This window comes from Mauremys reevesii, linkage group 1 (assembly GCF_016161935.1).
Source record: "Mauremys reevesii isolate NIE-2019 linkage group 1, ASM1616193v1, whole genome shotgun sequence".
Lineage (NCBI taxonomy): Eukaryota > Metazoa > Chordata > Testudines > Geoemydidae > Mauremys > Mauremys reevesii.
In genome coordinates this window covers 27,045,310-27,070,685 of record NC_052623.1, presented here as the reverse complement: position 1 = coordinate 27,070,685, position 25,376 = coordinate 27,045,310, and the positions used below count along the sequence as shown (strand labels likewise).

The following is a 25,376-nucleotide window of genomic DNA, read 5'->3' as shown; positions in this document are numbered from 1 at the left end:
GCCTCTTTTAGAAGGATGTTGACTGGGCACTACGCTGAGCCAACAGAGGTTAACGATAGCCTTGTCAGCTAGGATTCTGACTCCAGAATCTAGTACAGGACTGGAGGGGAGCCAACAGGCATTGGATCAGGCTTCCGAAGCGACTCTTGTGTTCACATTGGTCCCTAAGTAGGCTTTGCTGCCAGAGCAGTTGCAGCATATCCTGGGGCCCTATTTGGAGGAACTTTTTGATGCTCACCTCTGCAGGAACAGCCTGCTGTGAAACTGGCAGCAGCAATGCAAGAGGCAAAAGCAGCCCCTGAACCTGGTAAATGTCTGGCTCTATGTTTGTTATTGTTAATATAGGGATGGGAGGGATTTTCAATGCCCCAATGTAAAATTTATTACAAGCTGTTGGCAGCAATGTGTGTCTGTTAATGGCAGATTGCACGCCAGTGCCTTGGCATTACCCCTCTCCCTCACCATGTGGAATTCAAAGTGGAGACTGAGAAGTCCAAACAACAGTGAAACAAGCCTTTAAACTTAATTTTTTACTAGAAACTCTCACATTATTATAAAGATGTGCCAGGGTATTTAAAGTAAGAACCCTCCCTTTTAGTACGGCGTGGCATACAAATTGGCTATACCCAGGGTGGATTTGATTTAAATCATGATTTAAATCACTAGTCTGGAAGACTCGATTTAATCATGGATTTCTACATAAAAATGCATTCTTGTTGGTTATAACCTTAATACATATTCTTCACAACTCAGAGATAGATGTAGGTTTCATTTTTAGAAGGTACACACTACACATTTTCAGAGTGATTTATTTTGAAAACTTTTCAGATTAGTTTTACAGCTATATCAGAAAATGAATGATTGTTTGGTTATTTCATTTATCAAAGGTAATTGAAGCAGATATTTATGAAGTCATTGGGAAGTGAACTATCTCCAGTTTAACAGGTTAATTATTAATATTTGGAGGATTTTCTTGCCATGCTGTATTAGGAGGAGAAAATCACCAGACAGACATTTAAATTGTTTTATTTAACTAAAACAACAGTGTTATGTATTCTGGATTTTTTTTGTCAATAGCAAACATATAATATTTTAACAAAAGAAGCATATGAATTTTTTAATTTAGTTGAACATTCAAGTTTTTTAAAATTAGGTTTGTTTTTGTTAAAATTGTTTTTAACTAAAATAGTTAAATTAAATATTTTAAAAAAACAAAAATTAAATTGACTGTGTCAGCCAGGTCAACATGAGAAACGTAAAATATTGGCTTCTGCAGCTATCTGAGTCGTCTTCACCTTCATTTTCCTGCTTGTTCAATATCTGGAAAAGAAAAACAAGCTTTCCTGCTTTTTCAGGTCCCAAACGATTTCTCAATTTGGAATGAATTAGTCCAAAGGAAGAAAATATTCTTTCTACACCAACAGAAGAAGCTACTGCTGTTTGAGATTATCACTTCAGCTTTCTCTGAACCCAAGTGCTTAAGCGACTTCCAGTTCACAGATGTGACATTCTTTAAAACCTCATCAGCAAACATATATTCCTTGAATGGTTCTTATTCCCAAACTAAGTCTCTGGTACAGCCTGCTGCCATTACAGGTTTTCCCTTCTAGTGAGAGAATGGTATGATAGATTTCAAATCAGTGAAGGCTACACTCAGAAAGACCTCAAGACTTCTTGAATATGCTGCTTAAACAGTTTCATTTTTGTTTCTATTGCCTGTCCCACCCTTCTCACATTTATCTCCAGACTTCTTCTCCTTGTCCAGATCTATTCCGCCCCCAACAATCTTATGTTCATTGAACTTTTTGAAACTTTACACTTTTAGAGAGAGGTAAGGGATGGACTTTGTGTACACAGATTTGCAGAGGGATAATAGGGTTGAGGTCTGTTATTTCTCACCTCTATACATTATTTATTTATTTACTTAAAAACATTTTTGCTGTTAACAAGCATGTTATCTCTGGAGACACAAATCCACAGTTTGGGAACTGCAAAACTAAGCATCTCTGATGGTATCTTCTAGATTGAGTCTCATTGGGTAGATAGAAGGATTAACCTAAATAATCTATATAGAAGCCCCTGGAACCTCATAAGATTGGGTCCCTAATCCTTGAACTATTGGAACTCATTTACAAAGCTTTTCTTAAACATTCCATGAATATATTGTCTCATACTGTGGATAATGTGGATAAATGTAAAGTAATGCACATTGGAAAAAATAACCCCAACTATACATACAACATGATGGGGGCTAATTTAGCTACAACGAGTCAGGAAAAAGATCTTGGCGTTATCGTGGATAGTTCTCTGAAGATGTCCATGCAGTGTGCAGAGGCGGTCAAAAAAGCAAACAGGATGTTAGGAATCATTAAAAAGGGGATAGAGAATAAGACTGAGAATATATTATTGCCCTTATATAAATCCATGGTACGCCCACATCTCGAATACTGTGTACAGATGTGGTCTCCTCACCTCAAAAAAGATATTCTAGCACTAGAAAAGGTTCAGAAAAGAGCAACTAAAATGATTAGGGGTTTAGAGAGGGTCCCATATGAAGAAAGATTAAAGAGGCTAGGACTCTTCAGTTTGGAAAAGAGGAGACTAAGGGGGGACATGATAGAGGTATATAAAATCATGAGTGATGTTGAGAAAGTGGATAAGGAGAAGTTATTTACTTATTCCCATAATACAAGAACTAGGGGTCACCAAATGAAATTAATAGGCAGCAGGTTTAAAACAAATAAAAGGAAGTTCTTCTTCACGCAGCGCACAGTCAACTTGTGGAACTCCTTACCTGAGGAGGTTGTGAAGGCTAGGACTATAACAATGTTTAAAAGGGGACTGGATAAATTCATGGTGGCTAAGTCCATAAATGGCTATTAGCCAGGATGGGTAAGAATGGTGTCCCCATCCTCTGTTCGTCAGAGGATGGAGATGGATGGCAGGAGAGAGATCACTTGATCATTGCCTGTTAGGTTCACTCCCTCTGGGGCACCTGGCATTGGCCACTGTCGGTAGACAGATACTGGGCTAGATGGACCTTTGGTCTGACCCGGTACGGCCTTTCTTATGTTCTTATGTTCTTATGTACTATAGAATTAGAATTTATAATCCCTATTCCATGATGAGATATCGTTGAGCTATAATGTGTCTTAATTAAAACTATCTTTATATAGGTTTTTTCTCCAAAAAGCATTTTACCAAAAAAAAAATCAGATTTAAATTAAAATCCAATTTGTTTTATTAAAAAAAAATAATTGATTTCTATCCACCCTGGCCACGCCCACAGCGTAAGGAGCCGCCTGTAAACACTAAACTGTCCAGAGGGGGGGGTGGGAAGGCTAAATGTAGTTCATGGGTGACAAAAGCAATGTCCAAAGCAGGGGTCCCCAACACAGTACCCGTGGGCGCTATGGCACCCGCTGGGGTGTCTAAGTGCGCCCGCATACTGGCCGGCAGACGAGCATCCGCCAAAATGCTGCCGACAAGCAGCGTCATCCAGAGGCGTCGCCACCGAAATGCCGCCAATTTTCGGCGGCATTTCGGTGGCGACACCTCTGGATGATGATGCTTGTTGGCAGCGATGCCTGTTGACGTTGCCGCATGTCGGCGGCATTTCGGCAGATGCTCATCCACTGCCACGGTCCTCCATGGCTCGTCTTCTGGCGCCCGTCAGACAAAAAAGGTTGGGGACCACTGAGCTAGGGGGTTGTATGTATTCCAGAAATGTGCTGGTGGGGAATGGGATGGCTGTGTAGTTCTTTGAGGGTCCACATTATCGTGTGTGTTTTACATATGGGTAGATGCATGCACAGCAGGCTTCATCAGAAGCCATAGGGAGGCAGTAATCCATGTGGATGCTAACACAGCATCCTTTTGATTTCTCCATTAATTTTGACCCAATCACGAGTGCCGATAGCTGCAAATCTTTGGTAGTAGGACCTTCAGATACGTAGGCAAATTTTGGTGAAGAGCTCTTTTTCCTGGTTCACCTCTGTAGGTCACTCCACTCGTATATGTGGTGCACAGTCATCATGAGTTTGAAAACCTCTGTGGCATATATGACTGGCTTGCTACCAGCAGCTTGGAATAACAAGTCCCTTTGCCATTCAGGAACCTCCAGAATTATGTCCTCCAGAATATGGAATTTCTGAAAGGATAGAGAAAGCTTATGTAGTAAGCCATGCCCCATCTTGCCCAAATGTCAAAAGTGGTGTACAATTTTTAAAGAAGAAGCATTTGTAAATTTTAATTTACCATTGTTTGTGCACTGGGATTTTTCACTTGGATTAAACACAGTTGTGTTCATGGAGCTTTTGGGAACTGAAGTTTTCCCCTCACAATATGCTGAATCTCAGTTTTATAATGTATAATTTTTTTGGCCTTGAGATTCTACAAGGCACTTTTCTTTGTGGATGCACTGAACCTGTTTTGAAGTACTAAGACAATAATGCACTCTTTGATGCCTGCTTTTAGGACCTTCAACCTCTGCAGGGCCTTCCCCCTCAGCAACGTGGCCATACTCCAGCAGGTCCTAGGAATTCAGAACTGTCATGGGCCAGTTCAAGTGGAATTGTTTCCATGATGAATTTATGTTGGACATTCTGGACAGGGCCAACAAACAGGTGCAACACCAGAGGGAGAAGGATTCATGGCGAGCAGAAAGACACAGGCAGGCTGCAGAGAGAGAGAGAGGACAAAACTGCAGTGCGCGAGAGGAGGCTTGCAGCACAGTTTCTGCAGCAGGAACATCTACTGGGGGAGGAAGATAGAGCACAGCAGAAAGACATGTTCAACAGGCTGCTTTTGATTATGGCTGCAAGAGTACAGGCTTCTGTTGCACCTGTACTACATCCTGAGTCCCATGCACAGTACCATGTGCAGCCCAGGAACACTTTGAACAATTCCATGGTTGACTGGCCCATGCAACCAGGACTTAGCAGCAGTTGGACAGGGCAAATGTATCCCCTGTGAGCTTCAGCCCTGTCTGCAGGCTTCAGTCCTTTGCAGACTTCCAGTCCCGTGCAACAGTGTACACTAAATGTGCAAGAAAAGGAAGGAGAATGGGGGACCAAGGGACATACAACATTAGGGGATGTATTTGTTGACATTAGTTTTGCTGTTTGCACTGTTCAGTGTTTGGTTTATGCACTTTGTTTTATTAATGATTTTGATACTGGTTTATTACTGGTGTTTTGGTGTGCTAATGGCAGCTGGACTGCTTGGCAATGGTTTAGTACTGTGTTTTTTGTAAAACATCTATGTTCACAAATAAAGGCTTTTATTTTATTAAGAAAGTTTATTTAAGAAATTAAGAAAGCATCACATCATATAATGTGTATTTCATATAATAAGGATAAACACATGATAATGGACTACTGGGAAGTTGTATTTAAAGTTAAACACAATTTCTCAATACATTTATTTACATCAATGTGTACGGTAAACACATAGTTTTTGCCACATGCCCCCTCCCCAATTCATAAGCAGTCATCTCATCTATAAATAAATGCATGACAATCAACCCACCTATTTCACTGTATGATGTGACTGTATCATTTACTGTAAACATTGTATAAAAACATTCATAAGAGTACTATTCTCCCTCTTTCGTTCACCTATGCAAGCATATAATATGGGAGCACAGAGCATACCTGATTTCTGTTGCCCGGGTGCATCCTGCTCCAGCTGTAATAGATGCACTTTCTGGTTGAGTGTGTAGATTCAGCAATCCATTACTGTCATAAGTCCATTAAGGGCAAATGGATCACCTTTGCCTTCACAAAGATTGTTAAGAGTGCAGTAAGTCACAATAATGTGGACAGCATTGATGACACTGGAATCCAATGGGTCTGTAGACAACCCAGCAAAATTTTAGTCTGCCAAATGCACATTCAACCACCATTCTGTACCTGCTTTGTGTGTGATTAAACCTTCTTTTGCCAAGCCCTCTCATATTATACTACGGTTTCATAAGCCACACCAAAATGGGATATATGGGGATCCCCCCCTGAATAGCAGGGGGAACAGTAACTACATTTATGAACAATGTTGTTTGGTGGGAATAGTGTCCCTGTCTATGAATGTAGATTCCTGATTGGCAGAAAACCTCGGCATAATGAACTTTTCCAGTGCAGCCCACGTTGGCATCCATAAATTGCCCTCTGTGATCCACAAGGGCCTTCATAACAATGGAGTAGTACCTTTTGAAGTTTATGTTTTCATGCTCCTTGAGGAGGGCAAATTATGGGCACATGAGTCCCATCAATGGCCCCAGCACAGTCGGAAATCCCATTTTCTCAAAACTAGGAATTGGTTCAGGACTATTGTCTATGCCCACTATCATATGCCTGATTGCCTCAGAAACCTCCACCACTACAATTGGCTTTCCAATACCAAAGAGGTTAGCAACAGACCGGTAGCAGCCTGGGGTAGCCAGCTTCTAGAGGGTTATAGCAACCCACTTCTGAATTGGTATGGCCATCTTCATTCATGTATCTTGATGCTGGAGGATTGGGGAAGCTACTTACAAAGCTCCAGAAATGTAGCTTTCTTCATGCAAAAGTTCTGGACCCACTGCTGGTCATCCCAGTTTTGTATGATATGTTCCCACCCATCTGTGCTTGTGACCTTTCACCAGAAGCACTGATCTATGTAGGGGGCATCAGCGGCTATACTGAGGGTCATGAGCAGCATCAGCCAGTTCAAGTCTTCCATATCTGTATCTTTCTCCTATTCCATCAGGTGCCTTCAGTAGGTCAGAAAAGGCTGCCAGCATGTCCACCAGCTTTTCATGGATCCTCTGCCCATTTTATGAAACAGAAGTGAAAGCCCAAACAAGAAAAGCTCTTGGAATGGTGACTCCATCTTGCTAGCCCTGGTTGCTGGGAGCATGCAGACTCAAAATGTGGTTTGGTAGGATGTGTTAGTGGGCTGTAACATGTGGGATGGACAGTCAAGTTTATCCTATGCTGCACCACAAACCAAGGTTCTCAAGTGGCCACAGCTGGGGACGGTGCTAGGAAGGCTGGGATATGGTGGTTTGACTTGGGTCTGCATCCTGTAGTGTGGATGCTGGAGCTCGGATTTGGGACCTGGATCCAGAAATAATAAACCTAGGATCACCTATAAGTGTGGATGCTCGAGCCCTGGGCTTACAAAACCCATGGTCAGCTGACTTGAATCCCACTAGCCTTGGGCTAACATTGCAGTGAAGACATACCCTGAGTAGAGTCTTTCTGGATAAGTCTATGCAGCAAAAAAAGACCCATAGCAGTGAGTCTAAGAGCTCAGGTCAACTGAGTCAGTTTCACAGGGCTCCCGCTGTAGGGCTAAAAGTAGCAGTGTAGATGTTTGGGCTTGAGCTACTGCCCGGGCTTTGAACCTCGGCAAGGATGGAGGGCCTCATAGACTGCCTGGGCTCCAGCCTGAGCCCAAATGTTTACATTGCTATTTTTAGCCCCTCAGCGCCAGTCCCACAAGGCCTAGTCAGTTGACCTGGGCTCTGAGACTCACTGCCACAGGTTTTTTTTTTTTTTTTTTGCTGTGTACACTTACCTTCTGAGACTGATTTTGAATTAACTGCATCTTACTCCTAGGGTTGGGAGTCCCCAGGAATTAATAATTAATATTTTAATTAAAGATTGTCATGTGATGAAACTTCCAGGAGTACATCCAACCAACATTGGCAACTTACTTGCTCCTGTAATATGAATTAATCTCTCATAAAAATCACATTTTTAAAAAATTTTACCTATATATTCACATCAGCTGCCTGTACTATGTTGGTTAAGGATGTGATTTTTTTTTAAACTGAAATAATTATGCTGGTGAAAGTCCTAATGTTGAAACACTCCTTTCTGTAAAGGAATAAACTCTTTTGGTATAAAGTACTTTTATGACAATGTAATTGACTGCACACTAGGGGGCGTTGTACTGCTTGAAGTACCCCAGTATAACTCAATTGATGAAAGGTTTGTTTGTACACAAGCCTGTAGAGGGGAAGAAAAGTCCAATCCTGCTGTCCTGTAAACACTGTAGGATCAGGCCCAAAGTGACAAACGAACAAAACTGTAGAGCTTCAAAGTACGTTTATGGGGCCTGACCCACTATTGCGCTGCATGTTGTGTAGTTTTTTACACCAACATAAAATGAGTGTATAACACTGTAATTCTGATTATGTCTACTTCATACACAATCTGTATTGGTGTAAATATCTGCACAAGGTATGGGTATAGCGTGTACATGGAAGAATATGTACAATCACCTCTTTAGCCTCACATATACACAAACTATGTGTTTAGTTGTACATTTTTTACCTGCCAAACTGAAGCTGAAATTCTCCCTATTTCTTTTTGCCAATACCAAACTTCAGTGATTCTATAATTTTCCTATAAAAATTGAGCTCACAAGCACCTTTCAAAAAAATAAAATAAAAAAGAAAAGAGCATTTTCCTATACAGTACTGTCTGTTTTAGCTGTGTGACGCCATCAATTCCTGCAAGGGAAATGCAGATCTCTGATAGGTAGATCTAGACATAGCTGATTTTAAATATATTGGGGTGAAATCCTGGCCTCACTGAAGTCAATTATAAAACTCCCACTAATCTCAATGGGGCCAGAATTTCACCCCTTATTTTTAAATGTAAAATCAGTTGTAATTTTAAGTTATTAATCTTTGTTCTTGTACAAAAATGGTTCAATGTATCTTTAAGGACAAAGCCATGGGGACTGATTCTCCATAGAAAGAGGTAATTGTGTACTCAGCTACATAGTGTGCGTGCTCTGTTACCCATGTGTGCACATAGGTTTATGCAACTATTTTTGACAATGGCCATAGATAACTTTCTTTTAGTTTATAAATTGTATCTAAACTACAAAAATTTTCAGAGGACACCAAGCTGAGAGGGGTTGCAAGTACTTTGAAGGACAAGATTAGAACTCAACATGCCCTTGATAAATTGGAGAATTGGTCTGTAATCAGCAAGTTGAAATTCAATAAAGACAAGTGGAAAGTGAATGAGGCAATGTGATGCAGTTCCAAATAAGCCTAAAGTAATTTTGGGTGTATGTGAGTCAGAGTTTGTAGAATTAGACTCGGTTCAGTTTAATGTTTGGCTTGTATTTAGTGTTTTAGTTGAATATGTAAATTTAAAAAGTAGTTACTTTAATATACAAGCTGGTGGGAGTGGGGACAAAGCTAGGAGTTTGAAAGCATAGGGAAGTTAGACAGTTCCATTGTCCAACATAGGCTTGTGAGAACTGGAGATGGATTTTTAGTTGGCCCATTTAATTCATGAAATGGACATTGAATTTGTTGGAATTTTAGGTTTGTTTAATAGGCTGTTTGGATTTGCTTGAATTTGTTTTCATTGTAAACTTGGAGTAAAATTGATTCGTGGCAATCTCAGGAAGGAGTGATGATTGCTGGGCTGTTTCATGATCATACATTTATATAGTAAAGTACTTATTTATTTTGGCTGCCAAAATGTAAACTGTCTAATGATGGGAATATTCTCACCCCACATACCCTGTGACTCAGTTCTTTATGAAAATCACCACTCAGCCTTTCTTCTGATCTAGTGAACATTTTGAAATTCAACTGCTCACATTTGTGTTTAATCTGACTGTCTATTATGATGGTATTGGGGTGCCTTTCTGAACAACTGAGCTGCAGTCCAGGCAGTCCTGCACCATGCCAACATAACTTGAATGTCTTAGCTTTCATACTGCTCAAACTTTCAAGGTGCTCAGCTCCCTCAATGTCTGTATAATTAGGAGATGAGGGAACTTAGCACTTTGTAGGAGGTGCGCCATACAATGTAAAAGTCAGGCATATGTTATTTAATACTTATATTATGGAAGCGCCCAGAGGCTCTGAACAAGATTGGGGCTCCATTTTGCTATACAAACACATACGAAGATACAGTCGGTGCCTCAAAGAATTTATAACCTGCAAAATTGTCTCTTGGATCACCAAGTTCATTTTCAACATCATTACAAATTTCCACATTTGTCATCAGTTCCTTGTCTTTCCTGAAATACATCTAATGGTGGTGGTTTCATGGCCATTGTTGGCACATTATAATAGTATCACACGTGACATAATTCCAAATGATAACATAGCATTCCACAGACTGATGTACAAACTAAAATAGACATGGGAATCACTTCATCCACCACTGAATTGCTGCCACCTCTGGGGGAAATGGCAGCAGGTTGTTTAACAGTGCACAGCAACTCTGTGCCTCAGTTTAGGACAGGAAGTTAAAAATATTCTATCAACGCTGGAGAGGGAAATTAGGCAAGCACGTAATTATCTGAGCTGTAATTTGGGCAGGATTTGGGGGCTAACAGCCTGGCTCATATGGAAAGTACTCTGAATAACTTAAAATAGTCAGGAGCTCAGTTTTTTCATAGACAGCAAAAGACAGCACAACCAGCAGCAGAGTTACTCCAAACTCCGTTTGGGCACTGGTGAAACTACTTGGGTGGGACATGTCTTCCCATGCCCCTGGCTTTGAGCCTGTGGAAGATGGGAGGCAAGCAAGGGACGAGGAGTCCAGGCTTAGCCCTAACAACATTGCTGCCTGCAGCAGCAGCAGGAAACTCAGCATTCCCCCTGTTGTCAGAAGTGTTACCGGTATGGTGCTCTGCTCTCTCCAGTGTTGATATCACTCAGCTGCGTGCATGTGTTCCCTCTGTGTGCTGCCCCAGCTCTGCGCAGATAGCTAACACAGCAGACTCGACAAGAACCCCCAATAACCACAGAGTCCAGTAAGATGCAAAGCCACGTCGGCTAGGTTTATTGCGACCTCGGACACCCTTGCAGGGTTCCCGTAGATCACTTAGTCTACCGGGCGTACTGCGAGAGAGTGCCTCTTGGCAATGGACCCGGCTCAGTCAGTGGCGGGACTTTCCACTGCCCCCTAGGCCGGACAAAGACACCGCCCCAGGGATGCATTCTTATACACAGATACAAACAAGTTACACATCACACCTGACGTATTGAGGGGCCACCCATCTACGTAGCAAGGTTCAACCTTTCTACGTATTTAGGTGCCGCCTTTTACCTTGTACATGTTGGTTTGATCAAAACAACTCTATCCATCATATTACCCTTTTGCCCCTGTCATTGGGATGGGCCAGCCTGTTCTTTGTTATCTGTGTGGAATGTGCAAGTATGTGAATGTTCTGATATCTAGTGTTCAGTACCTTTTAGGTACGTATCTTCTTGCAGCATCAGCTCTTTCCTTGCCAGCTTCTGTGAGCAGGGCCTGCCGCTGGCTCACAGCTTAACTTTGCTTTATGTTAGCAAAGTCTTGACCATTACTTTAGTTCAGGCCTTAGGCCTCATACCGGGCCTCTGATACCAAGGTTTATATCCCAGGGCCTCCTCTTACTACACCCCCCTACTTTCTCTGTGTGGCCACATGACGACAGCTGGTGGGCAAAGACTCCATTTACCAGTTGAGAAGCACTCCCAGACTCAGCCACAGCGGGAGCTTGAGGAAAGAGTCTAGCTTGTCTCCTATTGGTTGAAGGAGTTTGAATCCTTTCCTCACAAGTTTGGAACAGATGGGAGGAGGCTGAGGGTACCAAATAGCATCCTCCCCCATCACTGCTGTGAGGGGGCTTTTGGCAGATTGGACTTTGGGAGTGGGGCAAGAGCATTGTGGGGGGACACAGTATGATGGAGAGATGACGGGCCACAGAGCACTAGAGAGGATAGCACTGGGGAGGATGCAGCAACGAAGATCACTGGGGAACACTTAATCCTGGAATCCAGGGAGTCCACGGATCATAGGACAGGACAGAGAGCTGGGAGACCCAAAGACAGTGCTGGGCAGAGGAGACAGAGCTCTATACAGAGACACAGGCACAGATATGCACAGGCAGGGTAATGCATGCGCACACATGTTTATGGTATGGTGTTACTAGGGCTTTTGGAGAAGGGACCTGAGCTCATCCGTGAAGCCAGCCCTATACTCCTACTGATTTGGGGTCAAAATTATTTCTCTAGGGTCAACAACTTTATTTTGTGCTTGCATTCTGGGTTCGGTACTGATTGCATCATTTCCTGCAACCCTGAAGTGTTCCTTGAAAGTCACCTGATCAAAGACTGACTCCTCCTTGGATAACAGTGTGAGGCTGCATGGTGGAGGCTATTCCCTGGTGTCAGGGCTGACAGGCGGGGAGCCGGTACAAATTACCAAGGCCTGGCGGTCCGGAAGGGGGCCCAGCTTCCCTGGCTTAGTTGGCCCTGTTTAGCCGGTCTGCCTTTGCTGGGGGGGGAGGTGAAACTTTTTTTTCACCGGGGCCCGAACCTGCTCTCGGCGACCCTGTCTGGTGTAAACAGCTGCACTGTTCCAAAAGATTTTCTAACCTAAATCTCCCTTTCTTTATTGTAGACCATTACTTCAAGTTGCATCTTACTGACCAGTTACTATATTTTCTTTTCTCCATTATTTTTGTTAATGATGTACATTGTTTCATTTATAGAACAGAACATCAAACAACATTGCTCACATTTAAAAGAGAACCTAATGCAAGGGTTCTCAAACTGGGGATCGGGATCCCTCAGAGGGTCACGAGGTTCTAACATGGGGGGTCGCGAACTGTCAACCTCCACTCCAAACCCCGCTTTGCCTCCAGAATTTATAATGGTGTTAAATATATAAATAAATGTTTTTAATTTATAAGGGGGGGAGTTGCACTCAGAGGCTTGCTATGTGAAAGGGGTCACCAGTACAAAAGTTTGAGAACCACTGACCTAATGCATATATATATATATATATATATATATATATACTATATATATATATATATATATATATATATATACTATATAATATCAATTATTAGTTGATATATACAAACTAATAATTGATTAGATATTTTGTCTTTTTCATTAGAGTAAGTAAACTATGCTTATTTCCCTATGCTTATTTTTCCCCGCTACAGTTCCTCACATCTTCTTGTCAATTGCTGGAAATGGGCCATTTTCATTACCACTACAAATAGTTCTTTTTCTCTCCTGCTGATAATAGCTCACCTTAACTGATCACTCTCCTTATAGTCTTCAGAATAGCAGCCGTGTTAGTCTGTATCCACAAAAAGAACAGGAGTACTTGTATATATACACAGAGAACATGAAATAATTGGTGTTACCATATACACTATAAGGAGAACAGCAGTACTTATGGCACCTTAGAGACTAACAAATTTATTTGAGCATAAGCTTTCGTGGACTACAGCCCGCTTCATCAGATGCATGTAGTGGAAAATACAGTAGGAAGATGTATATATACACAGATAACATGAAACAATGTGTGTTACCATACACACTATAAGGAGAGTGATCAGTTAAGGTGAGCATCTCCTTGTCAATTGCTGGAAGTGGGCCATTTTCATTACCACTACAAACAGTTCCTTTTCTCTCCTGCTGGTAATAGCTCACCTTAACTGATCACTCTCCTTATAGTGTGTATGGTAACACTCATTGTTTCATGTTCTCTGTGTATATATATATCTTCCTACTGTATTTTCCACTACATGCATCCAATGAAGCGGGCTGTAGCCCATGAAAGCTTATGCTCAAATAAATTTGTTAGTCTCTAAGGTGCCACAAGTACTCCTGTTCTTTTTACTGAGACTATTGTTTCAGGGTTGCCACCTGTCACAATTTTATTGCCAGTCTTGCAATATATGGTGTTTTTCCAAAAGCCTCAGCTGCTGGAGACAAGTGATTATGCTAAATTCTCAGTTTTCGTTTTTTCCAAAACCAGGAAGTTTCTAGTCCTTGTAGTTGCAGAATAAGCTTGACAAGGTGGTGTGAATGGACCTTAAAGGCTCAGACACCAGAAAAGCAAAATTGGCTTAAAAATAATAAATCCCATTATTTTTGGCAGCCATGACTGAAGATTTTTGCATGATTAGAGTTGGCAATATTATTTTTTTATCTACATTTATTTACCATATTCCTAATGCTTTGTCCAGGAATGGACAAAGCAGCAATTAAGCTTGTACTGTGTGCTTTTCACACACAACTGCCCCCAACTGCTTTGCAAACCATGTAGTTATAACTGCACTCCAAACACATTGTAATCCCTTTGCAAAAATATGTGCTTTGTCTGTCACAACACCAGGCCCAGCCAGGTTCCAAACCTTGGTGTTGTCTGGATTTATTAAAAGTGATCTGTTTTAATCAATTATATTTGAAAGGAACTCTTGCTTTCATTAAGCTCAAACCCTTCAGACATTGTAAGCCTCACCTACAAAGGCTCTTGCATTTAACTCCACTGCAGGAAATATAGTTATTGATTTCATATCTTTTTTAGTTGTGCTACAGAAGAATCATATTGCAATCATCTGGGGTAATATATAATTACGGAATGAGTGTGTGCAAACTTTGCAGGGTTAGATGCACAATTCACAGAGGAGTGGTACAAACATCTCAGGAACACTTGACACTAGGGGCTTGATTCTCCACTACCTTGCATCTTGTATAGCCATTTACATCTGTGCAGAGTGACTATAAAATGTTGCCATTCTGATTTGGTGACATTTTATACCCACTTCACACTCACTTCATGTAAATGACTCCACAAGCTGCAGAGCAGTGGAAAATCAGACCCCTTGTTCCTTTAAACTCCCACAGAAAGGCTGGATTCCTGTTACTGAGTCAACATACGAGTTCCATTCTGCCATGAAGCACACTTTTTTGCTGGAAAGATGGATGGCAACCCAGGGCCGCCCAGAGGGGGGGGCAAAGGGGGCAATTTGCCCCGGGCCCCGGGCTCCGCAGGGGCCCCCAAGAGAAGAGCGGAGGCTCCCGCCTCCGCCCCTCTCCTGGAGCCTCCGCGCATCCAGCGCCGAGTCTCGGCTGAGCCCGCCCGATCCGAGCCGCGTGGTGAGGCGGGGCTGGGAGCTCCAACGGGGCCTGAGCCCCGCCCCGCTCAGAGCGGCGTGGGGCGGGGGCGGGGCAGCTGCCTCCGCTGGGCGTGGAGCTCACAGCCCCGCCCCCTCACCACGCGGCTTTGAGCGGGACGGAGCTCAGGCCCCACTGGAGACGCGCTCGGGTAAGGAGGGGGGGGAGCGGGACGGGACCCGCCACCGCCGCCGCCGCGCAGCCCGGTCTTCGGCGGCGGGGGGCCCCTTCTGTTCCGGGACCCGCCGCCGAAGTGCCCCTAAGGCCCGCGGCGGGGACCCCCCCCGCCGCCGAATTACCGCCGAAGACCGGGCTGCGCTTCGGCGGCGGGGGGCTCCCGCCGCAGGTCTTCGGGGCACTTTGGCGGCGGGTTCCAGAACGGAAGGGCCCCCCGCCGCCGAAGACCCCAGGCCCCCGGAATCCTCTGGGCGGCCCTGTGGCAACCTAATGGAAAGAGGGAGTAAATTTCAGATTCTTGGAGCTCTGCCTTCCTTTACATCCATACTCAGAAGGGAGGGAATCAAGCCTTGTACTTTCAACAATTAAAACATCAAACACTTTCAGCTCTTCTCCAAATGTGTGTCAGGGCCAGTTTTCTTTTTAGCTGCTAATAGTTTATAATTATTGTTTATAATTTTGTATTTTCTGCATAAGTTTTGGTCATGCGCCGACTGAAGGCAGCGAGAGCAGGATCAGGTTCATAATTTAAGATTCTGAACACAAATGTTTTCAGCCTTGAGATATTCCTAGATTGTTAGAGGTTAAACATTGTCCCATATGTCATCTCAGATATTGTTTGCATCTCAGATCTCAGGTATGCAATAAAGTTTCATTGCCTTGATGTCATGTTAATGTCTATTTTATCTCCACTATTGCAATATAACAACACTGTGCATCGAGTACAAGGCAATCTACAGCCTACATTTTTAGATAGCATTTTAATGAATGCAGTTTTGCTCTAATTTTGTTAATAGATGACCAAAATGTCAGTTAATACACTTGAATTTCTAGGATTAAACAAAGACTGTGAATGGCTTGCCAACTACAGAACCAGTTTCTCCTCCCTTGGTTTTCACACCTCAACTGCTAGAACAGGGCCTCATCCTCCCTGATTGATCTAACCTCGTTATCTCTAGCTTGCTTCTTGCTTGCTTATATTTACCTGCCCCTGGAAATTTCCACTCTTGCATCCGACGAAGTGGGCATTCACCCACGAAAGCTCATGCTGCAAAACGTCTGTTAGTCTATAAGGTGCCACAGGATTCTTTGCTGCTTTTACAGAACCAGACTAACACGGCTACCTCTCTGATACTTGAATTTCTATATCTTTTAAGTCAATAAAACAGACTTGTTTAATGATTTATTTTTAGATACCGATCGAGCTTTAGCACTTCTAGAAGAATATTGTAAAAAGCTAAAGAAGCCGGAAGAACAACAACTGAAAAAAGCCATTAAAAAAGTGATGGGCATCTTTAAGAGCAGCTTATTTCAGGCACTAATAGGTAAGTACCTATGCACAATACTTTATTTGCTACAGTTAGACTTATGCCTTTGGATGCTGAGGGCTTATGGTTGTGTCCATTACCTGCATCTTGGTTGACCAGCATCTGGCTGTCTTGTACAAAATGAGCTGACAAAGAGATGACAAGCTGGAACAATTATTTTAGAGTCCGGGTGGCAAAAGTTGCCTAAATATTTTAAATAAACATTTGCTCAGTTATTGGGAAGGGAAAATAAGCAGAAAATTATTTAAATGTTGGCATATGTTAGTCATTGCTAAACTGAGTATATTTTATTTTCTCAGTTTGATTGGAGACTGGCCAAGAGTAGGATATATTATATTTTTCCATACAAATTTAAAGAGTGAAATCCTGGCCCATTGAGGTGCATAGCAAAATTCCCATTGACTTCAGTGGGGCCAGATTGTCACCCAAAATCTCTTTGTGACCTTCATGTTTATTTTTAGCAGAAAAAAGGTGGGTAACCAAAGAAATTCAGGAATAATTCAAGAAAAATGCTAGGTGAAACGGCATGCTTCGTCTGTCTCAATACCAGGTACTTTTGGGACCCATCTGGAGAATGGTCCTGTTTAAAAGCATCTTTTTCATTAATGTGAATCAAATAAGTCTGATATTGCACAGTTATCATAGGCTTGATAAGGCATCAGTATTTCACTGGTCAATGGACTTCAAGGTCCCTGACACACTTGTAAGTAAAAATAATTATTGATTTAAGTATATGATATGATGGTGTTATTGTGAAGTGATTGAGAATGTAATAGCTTTATGCCTTTACAAGGAGCTACAGTATAGATCTTAAAGTCCTGGCCAGGACTATGCAGTCATAGAAAGAATTGCTGATTACACTATAGACCCACAGTAGAAATGTTGTCTATGGAGCCAGACTTCTCCAAAGCTTGGGTATATTGGATCCAGAGTGCAGGTTTGGCCCAGTATCTATCTAGATCCACATTTTCCTATAGACTGGAGGTTTGATTCAGAGCCAATGCTAAGCCATAGCAATGTGTTGAGGGATGATTTATGATTAATCATGGGAAAAGCTGAAACACTCCACATCGATACTCTGCTCTTATCAGTTATCAGTGGAGGAGTGAGGTTCACACACTATGTCAGTAATTTTGTTGCATTTATGAGGAAGTACAGCACAGTCTGTTTTGCCAATCTATAAACTATTTCACAAATGGAAATAATTAACGGAAAAGCTATTCTACTTTTCAATATTATAGTGTCTCCCCCAAGTCCTTAGAATGTTTGGTCTTTCTTTATAACTTTCTTGTCCTTTTTAATGGATATGTATTTGTTATTAAAATATACACAACCCCCACAGAGTGTATATCAAATGCATTGAAAAATTATTGATATATATGAACTAAAGAACAGAGATTGTTGGGGGAATTTCCTCTTGTTTTTGTGTGGAAATGACTAAGAATATGGAAATGTGTATAGAATTAGTATACAAATTGCTGAAACAATAGTATTTATCCATTAATGAATATTTGAAATTGTTATTTTCGGAACTCCTATTTCTGCAGTACTTCAAAATAATCCTTTAAAGCCTGCTAACTGGGTGTGTGTTTTGTGGGGTGGCTATACTTTAATTTTTTTAAGGTGTTATGGATATCAGACTAAAAAACATATCATTTTGAACAAATGATTAAGTTACATTGCTTTATGTATAAGCAGAAGTAAAGTATAAATAAAATAATTTGGCAACTAAGGCAATAGATTGAAAAGAGCAATATTTCATAAGTAAAAGCTGGTGTTTTAATTTGTATTACTTTTAAATCACTTTCCCTACCACCTCAATACTCTTTTTCATAAAGAGACTTTGGAACGATAATACATGTTCAGACTCTCTCATCATAGAATTTGTTTTGCTCTTTGGTTGGCCTAGTTTCTTGAGTGATAAAAATGTGACTTCCCATCAATATTTCAAGTCTGTGAGATGATACTATTACATAATCAATAATGAGGGTTTTTTCATAATCGTTATTTCGAATAAAATCACTTCAATGGCATCTGTTTTAGCCTCCTTTAGTAGTCTGCCTCATTTATCCATGCATTAGATGGCATACAAAGAAACATCCAATGCAGTGCTCCCATTCTCTAGTTCTCTTCCTTTGATAGCTCTGTATTACTGCCTTCACAGCTTCCTCATAAATATGAAATAATTTTGTTATTGGCTTGCATTTTCAAAAGTGACTAATGATCTGGAATGGCTCAATTGTGGGGGGCCCAACTGGAGACATCTTAAAGGGGGCTGATTTTCAGAGTGGGTGCTTAGCACTTTCCAAAAGTCAGACTCCTTTAAGGTGCCTCAAGTTCAGCATTTACAAACTGAGGCACCTACTCACTTTTGAAAATTTAGGTTGTAATAAATAAAGCACAATAGGGTTTTCTTACCGAACCATTAACCTGAACACTTCTGGATGCAAATATTCACACATTGAGTCATACTACTAGTAATTACTTGACGGGCCCAATTCAGCTCTATGTAAGCCCTACAACTAGGGAACCCAGAAACCCGATTTTATAGGGACAGTCCCAATATTCAGGCTTTGTTTTATATAGGTACCTATTACCCCCCACCCCATCCCAATTTTTCACACTTGCTGTCTGGTTGCCCTACCTACAACTTCAGTGGTTCTCTACTCACTTAAGGCCCTCTGAGTTTAATTTTTTGTAAATTTGTTCATATGTATGAAGTGATTGCATCGCATCTTGTTCTAGCTGCCTCCAAAATACCTTCCAAACAACTCAAGCTTCTCTCAAATAACTGGTAACAAGCATAGATGAGAAAGGATCAAATATACTTAGAGATAACTTTGGGCACCTAAGGTAGAGTGTCCATTTCATTCTTGAGTAGCCAAGTTCTTATATGAGCCCTCAGATGGGTAGCTACCTGTGTGACTTACTGCGGGCATCCATGTTTAAACTGTACACTCAACATCTACACCACATTTTTCACCTTCAGTGCATTTTATAAACATTAACTAATTGTTCCCAAATTGGAAAGGAATAAAAGGGAAAAAAGTGCCCGTTCTGGAAAAAGTACCATGGTTTCTTTTTTCATAAAAATATTCTAAACAAACCAAAAGATGGCTGAATTGAGACCTGAAAATGCTACTCACATGTAAGTCAAAGATCTGTGAATTATTTATAAAAAGATTATTGCTGGTTGGCCATTTAAGTTCTAATTCTGGCCCCAAACCATCCCTCATTCTCTGCAGGCTGCTCATAGCACTAGACTTCCTATTGATGTTGCTAAGTTTAAGTAGCAGTTGCTAAGGGGCACATTCTCAAAGAGATGTGTGGCGCTGCAATCTCAAGAGTCCTATTTGAGTCAAGTAGCTCAAATACAATGCTTTTAAAACTTCTCTCTAAGATGCTAACAGAAAAAAATAATAAATCTTTCAGAGAAGAGGAGGGTGGAAATGGAGAGGAAGGAGGCGGAGCTCCCATTTAGAAACCTACATTTCTTTGTTAGTTCTGAATTATTCTCTCAACAGAGACTATGTCCAGTAGGAAACAATAATAATTGAATGTGCCCCTCTGCTGTGCCATTATTCATCTCAGACTTAATTCATCTACAGACCAGGTTGCTTTAATTATTGTGTTCACAACTTTTTATTTTATTTTATTTTTTTCAAACTCACTACAAAAACTCACTGGTTAAACTAAGCACCTGTCCATATCCTGCCTCAGCCCACCCTCCCTACAGCTCCCTTCCAAGAACCTTTCTCTTCCTCCTGAGGAATTCAAGTCACTACAGATGTGAGAGGAGTCCTTGGGGTAGTGCTGACCACTTTGACCTTCCTGAATCTCCTGTGCTGCCTGACGAGTCTCTGGGCTCTTGGGAGCTGGGCCTGCCCTTATATGTGTGTGTGTAGGTGGAATCCTGTCCCATGTGCTGACTGAAGGGGTGAGGTGCACTGGGCCCTAGTGCCCCTTTGTTCCACTGGAGGTGGGGGCAGGGGTTGCCTTATCTTGATGATCTTCTCCCTTGCTCCTGCCATGCACGTGCTGGCTAATGCTCCTGGGGGCAGTTTCAATCCTCAACCTACAGCCCCATTGATTTAGCCCCTAGTTCATTTTTCTCCTCTATTTAGTAACCACTCTCCTCCTCCTCCTCACACCTCCGTCACTCAACAGTCAAACACCTAACCCCACAAAACAACTCACAGAGAATAGAATGGCCAGCAGTCTTGGAGCTCCTGAAGTTGTAAAGGCACCATCCCTGGTGTTGCTAAGAGAATACTGGGGACTAGTGGGGCCGCATGCCTCCAAAGTCCTGCCTCTTTGGGCACTGGAAGCCAAAGAGATGCTTTGTTAGACTCCCCTCCTTGCCAGCCATGAAACATATTCCTCATTTTCTATAGCCTTTTTCTTCAGCTGTAGATCTTCATCTTTAGCCATAGATAGATTGTATCTGTAGAAGGACAAAAGCCAAATGTTGTACTGTGCTTTTATAGAAGAGAGGTGCATATTTGGTATTTACTATGTCCAGATACAGTACCTTATCTCTGTCTGACAGTCTTTGTTATTTGTGGATTCAAGTCTTTCAGTGCAAAAAAATTAAATCTAATCATCTGGCCATCTGAGAACTCTTCCTGAACATTTTCTTGAGTTTTATTCTTTATGTGTTCTTTATCAGTTTTCATGATGCATTACATACAGTTTACTATAATTTATTTCTCAAAACCTCTGCTATACATTTATCTGGACTTCATTTCATTAAGAAAAGTGCATGATTTTACAGCTTAGAAAGCTGTTCTGGTGAACGAGAATAGATTGAAGAGGTTTATGTGAGTGGTTGTTTTTTATGTGGATTCATCTCTATAAAACATCATTTTGTTTCTACCAGGAATTAAAGCGCCACAAATAGCTGTAATCATCTTATGGAGTATTAAGTAAAAACTAATCTCTATAGGTTTTTCTAAAACGTGGATAAACCTGGCCTCTAGAGGATGACACATTTCCTTCAGGACTTTTATACTGTGCCTTATCTTTTTTGCTGATGCTTGTGTAACTTTCCCTGCATTTTAAATTGAAGTGTTCTTAGGAATATTGTAAGCTAAAATCTGCATTTTCTTTGTTTCTGTTACACTGTTTTTACGTAATAATATAGATGTAACACTGCCTGTTTTAAAAGCTGCTGTAAATGCACTCCTAGGGGTTATACAATTTGCTGGTCATGTGTGACACAATCCACATCTATAGGCTTAGGGTGCTATGTCATTATTCTAAAAAGAGGGGGGTTGCTGTTTATACCCTTGACATTGTTCAGCTTACTTTATTAAATCCTGTCATAAACAATCCTTTTTTAAAGAACAACCATATCTGTCAAATCAAGATATAAAGGTCAGATTCTTGTCCTGATATTACATATTGTAATTTTCCACTCCATCACAAGGGTTTGTTTAATTTTAATGCAGGCATAATGTGGTCCTCTAGTCAATGGAGAACTGATATGTGATCATCCAAGAATTTATGTACCTCTTGGCAGTCTTTCTATTTATTGAGGAGGGTTGTGGGATCCATAGCACAGAAGGAGGAAATAAAACATAAGCACTGAGTATTGTGACATGACTACCAAGCACATATTTTAATTAAGATTAAGTTAGGAGATTTTAAAACAGGAAAAACGTTTATTTTTGAAACCATAATCAAATCTAAAAATCAGGGGTTTTACTCAGACTTTCAGAGTTTTTTGGAGAGGAGTGGGGAGGTGGGCTCTTCATAGAAAGGCCAATCCTGAAAAATTTCAGACCAGAAGACCTTAAGAAAATTGTAACTGTGTGGAAACAGGGAGTCTTAAATATAGTTGGCACTGATGTGTATGTATGTGGAGAGGGATTCAAACAGGACAGTCACATGATCAAATGACGAGCAAGGAGGAAGACTTTCTCTGCAGCTTTTTGTGTAGACTGCAGGGGAGGCTGGATCATAGAATCATAGAATCATAGAATCTCAGGGTTGGAAGGGACCTCAGGAGGTCATCTAGTCCAACCCCCTGCTCAAAGCAGGACCAAACCCAACTAAATCATCCCAGCCAGGGCTTTGTCAAGCCTGACCTTAAAAACCTCTAAGAAAGGAGATTCCACCACCTCCCTAGGTAACCCATTCCAGTGCTTCACCACCCCACTAGTGAAAAAGTTTTTCCTAATGTCCAACCTAAACCTCCCCCTCTGCAACTTGAGACCATTACTCCTTGTTCTGTCATCTTCTACCACTGAGAACAGTCTAGATCCATCCTCTTTGGAACCCCCTTTCAGGTAGTTGAAAGCAGCTATCAATGTTAGGCCAGAGGGAAGCATTTCATATGTGCCAAGGCAGGATGTAAAGGATGCCTGAAAAAGGGATGTAGCTGTGAGGATGGAAAGAAAGGGATGAATCTCAGAAGTGTTGAAGATGAAGTATTGGCAGGATTTGGGTATGTGGCCTGGTTGTGTGAGAAGGAGGAATTGGAAATAACCAAACTGCAGGCATGAGTGATGAGGAGAATGGTGTTGCTGTTGACAGAGATAGAAAAGGGAGGAAGTTGTGAGGATTTGGGAGGGAAGACGAGGAGCTTGATTAGCCAAGTTAAGTTTAAAGTAATGACACAGCTTCTCACAGAAGATGTCAGAGAGACAGCATGAGATTGGATGGAAGGAGACATGTCAGGGTGGAGAGGTGGATTTGTGAGGGCTTGGTGTGCATGGATGAGATGGGGTGTGTGACACTACACCCCATATTTTTCATAGTAATAGTATTATGATATGAGTATGGCATGATTATGATGTATGTCATGCAAGATAAGGCATGTGAGATATCATTGAAAAGGTTATGATTTAGTGAATATGATTATCCTATTTGTATGTATGTAGCATTTTTGTATCTGAAGTTAGAAATATGGACTGTGTATCTGTATTTCATGTAGTTATTTCTGGCCAATGCCCACTAAGCAAAAGGCTCTCTAAATGACTGGCTAGGAAGGGCCCATTCAAGTTGTATGGCCCATCAGGGGAATACCTAGCTCACAATGGACCGTGGAAGTTATCACCTGGGGAAAAAAGCTGTTGTATATTCTCTCTCCACACTGAGGGAGGGGGAAGATTTCATGAGCTTACGCTGTACAGATTTCTGTGCAGCACAAGACGGTATCATTTTGGGTTTACATTCCAGAGGATAAAATGAGCCATCAGGTGGCTACTCTGATAGATGTCAAGATGGAGAGGATGATTGACAATGACCTTATTAAGGTGGTGATGATGAGAGCTGGTTGGAAATTTTGTGATGGAACGTGTTTTCATGGGGAAATTGTGATTTTTGTCAAAATCCAAACATGCCAGGGCTCCAGAGCTTCTAGGCTCCTTGGTCCACAGATAGGGAGTCCCTAGGCTGCCTCTGCAGGGGAATCCCCAGAGTCAGAGCAGCTTCTCTGTTTTGTTTAGAAAAAAATAAATGGAAATGTCTCAATTTTTTTTCAAAACAAAAAAAAAATCAGAATTTCCTTTCCTAGTATTCTACTTTGCATTCTGAATTGGGACGTAAACTTAGTGTTGGAATTTTCTGACTCCAGCTGACACCAAAATGACTGTGAATCCAGAGAAAGGCCTGGTCTGTACTACGAAGTTAGATCAATGTAAGCTGCCTTGTGTCATCCTAGTTGTTCATGTGTCTACACTTAATTTGTCTCCTGCTGATGTAAATGCCCTGGTGTAACGACACAGTAATACTACCTCCCTAAGCAGCATTGAGCCTTGGTTGATGTACTGAGGTTGATGCAGAGAGAGTGTAGATGCTACTTTACGTATGTTAATCCTAAATCTTTCAGCAGCTGTCCCACAATGCCTGACAATGACCGCTGTATTCACAGTTGTAAACTCTACTGCTTAGGGGTCACAGAGACCAGAAGGCGCATACCACCCCCCCACCCCTGGAACTTCAAAACCCTGCTGACCATGCTACCTACAGACTCCAGACATGATCCAGCCTCAAGTAGACAGGATATATTGGATCTCCTAGGACTGTGGGAGGAAAGGCTATGCAGACAAGCCATAGAAATGTGAACATCTATGAGCAGAGTGCATGGGGGATATAGGAAAAGAGGTATGTCAGGGATCAGCAGCCTTGCTGGGTGATGGCAGAGGAACTGCAAGCTTCTCAGAAGGCCAAGGTGGCCAACAGTCTATCTGGTGCCGAGCTGCAGACCTGCTGCTTTTACAAAGAGCTGCATGCCATACTTGGCAAAGACCCTACTAGCCCCCTGTGGACCACCATGGATAACTCCAAGGAGTCTGAGTCACAGACCTCTGCTGTGAACACTGAGGATGAGGAGGATGAGCAGGAGGATGAGGGACATGTGACTGGGGGTCCAGCTATGCTGTGAGCCGGAATCAGTTTGAGACTCCACCGCAGTCCAGTCAGTCCTGACAGTCAAGCATGGACGAGCCCAGCTCAGGGGAAAGAACCTCAGGTAAGTGTGTAAATGTATTTCCCAGTACAATGATGCACTGATGATGCCCCAACTTAACAGGACACAGCTATTGACTTTCGTTAATTTACTTGTACTAGAAGAGGTAGTGGTACAACAAAAATGTAGAGAGTTGTTATCTGCTTTTCATTCCCTGCAGAGTTAGGCAGGGGGAAAGGGGGATAGGGGGGCATGCAGAGCAGTTTCTTTATGTACACAAGGATGTCCCTTGAATCCTCCTGAGAAATCTCAGTGAAACTTCCATGCTGAAATCCTCTCCCGAAGGCTTCTAGTGATGGCAGCCTTATTTCTTCCTCTGCAGTGGAACAGTTTCCCATTCCAGTCAGTGATAACTTTGGCAGTCACTGTTGCAGTAAAGAGTCTAGTGGCATACAGGCCCTGGTGGTTTTGGGATGTCAGCAGCAGCTGTGCTCTCTATGCTTTTGCCACCCTCAGAAGTGAGATATCA

General features: G+C 41.8%; 1 protein-coding gene across 2 annotated transcripts in view; it reads left to right on the top strand.

Moving 5' to 3' along the window:
* Nucleotides 1-25,376, top strand: part of DLG2 (discs large MAGUK scaffold protein 2) — a 1,428,123-nt gene that overhangs the window by 13,513 nt on the left and 1,389,234 nt on the right. For both annotated transcript variants that reach the window (XM_039519925.1, XM_039519926.1), the window contains one exon: nt 16,300-16,431. In XM_039519925.1, the coding sequence (XP_039375859.1) occupies nt 16,300-16,431 (132 nt within the window). The remainder of the gene's footprint in view (nt 1-16,299; nt 16,432-25,376) is intronic.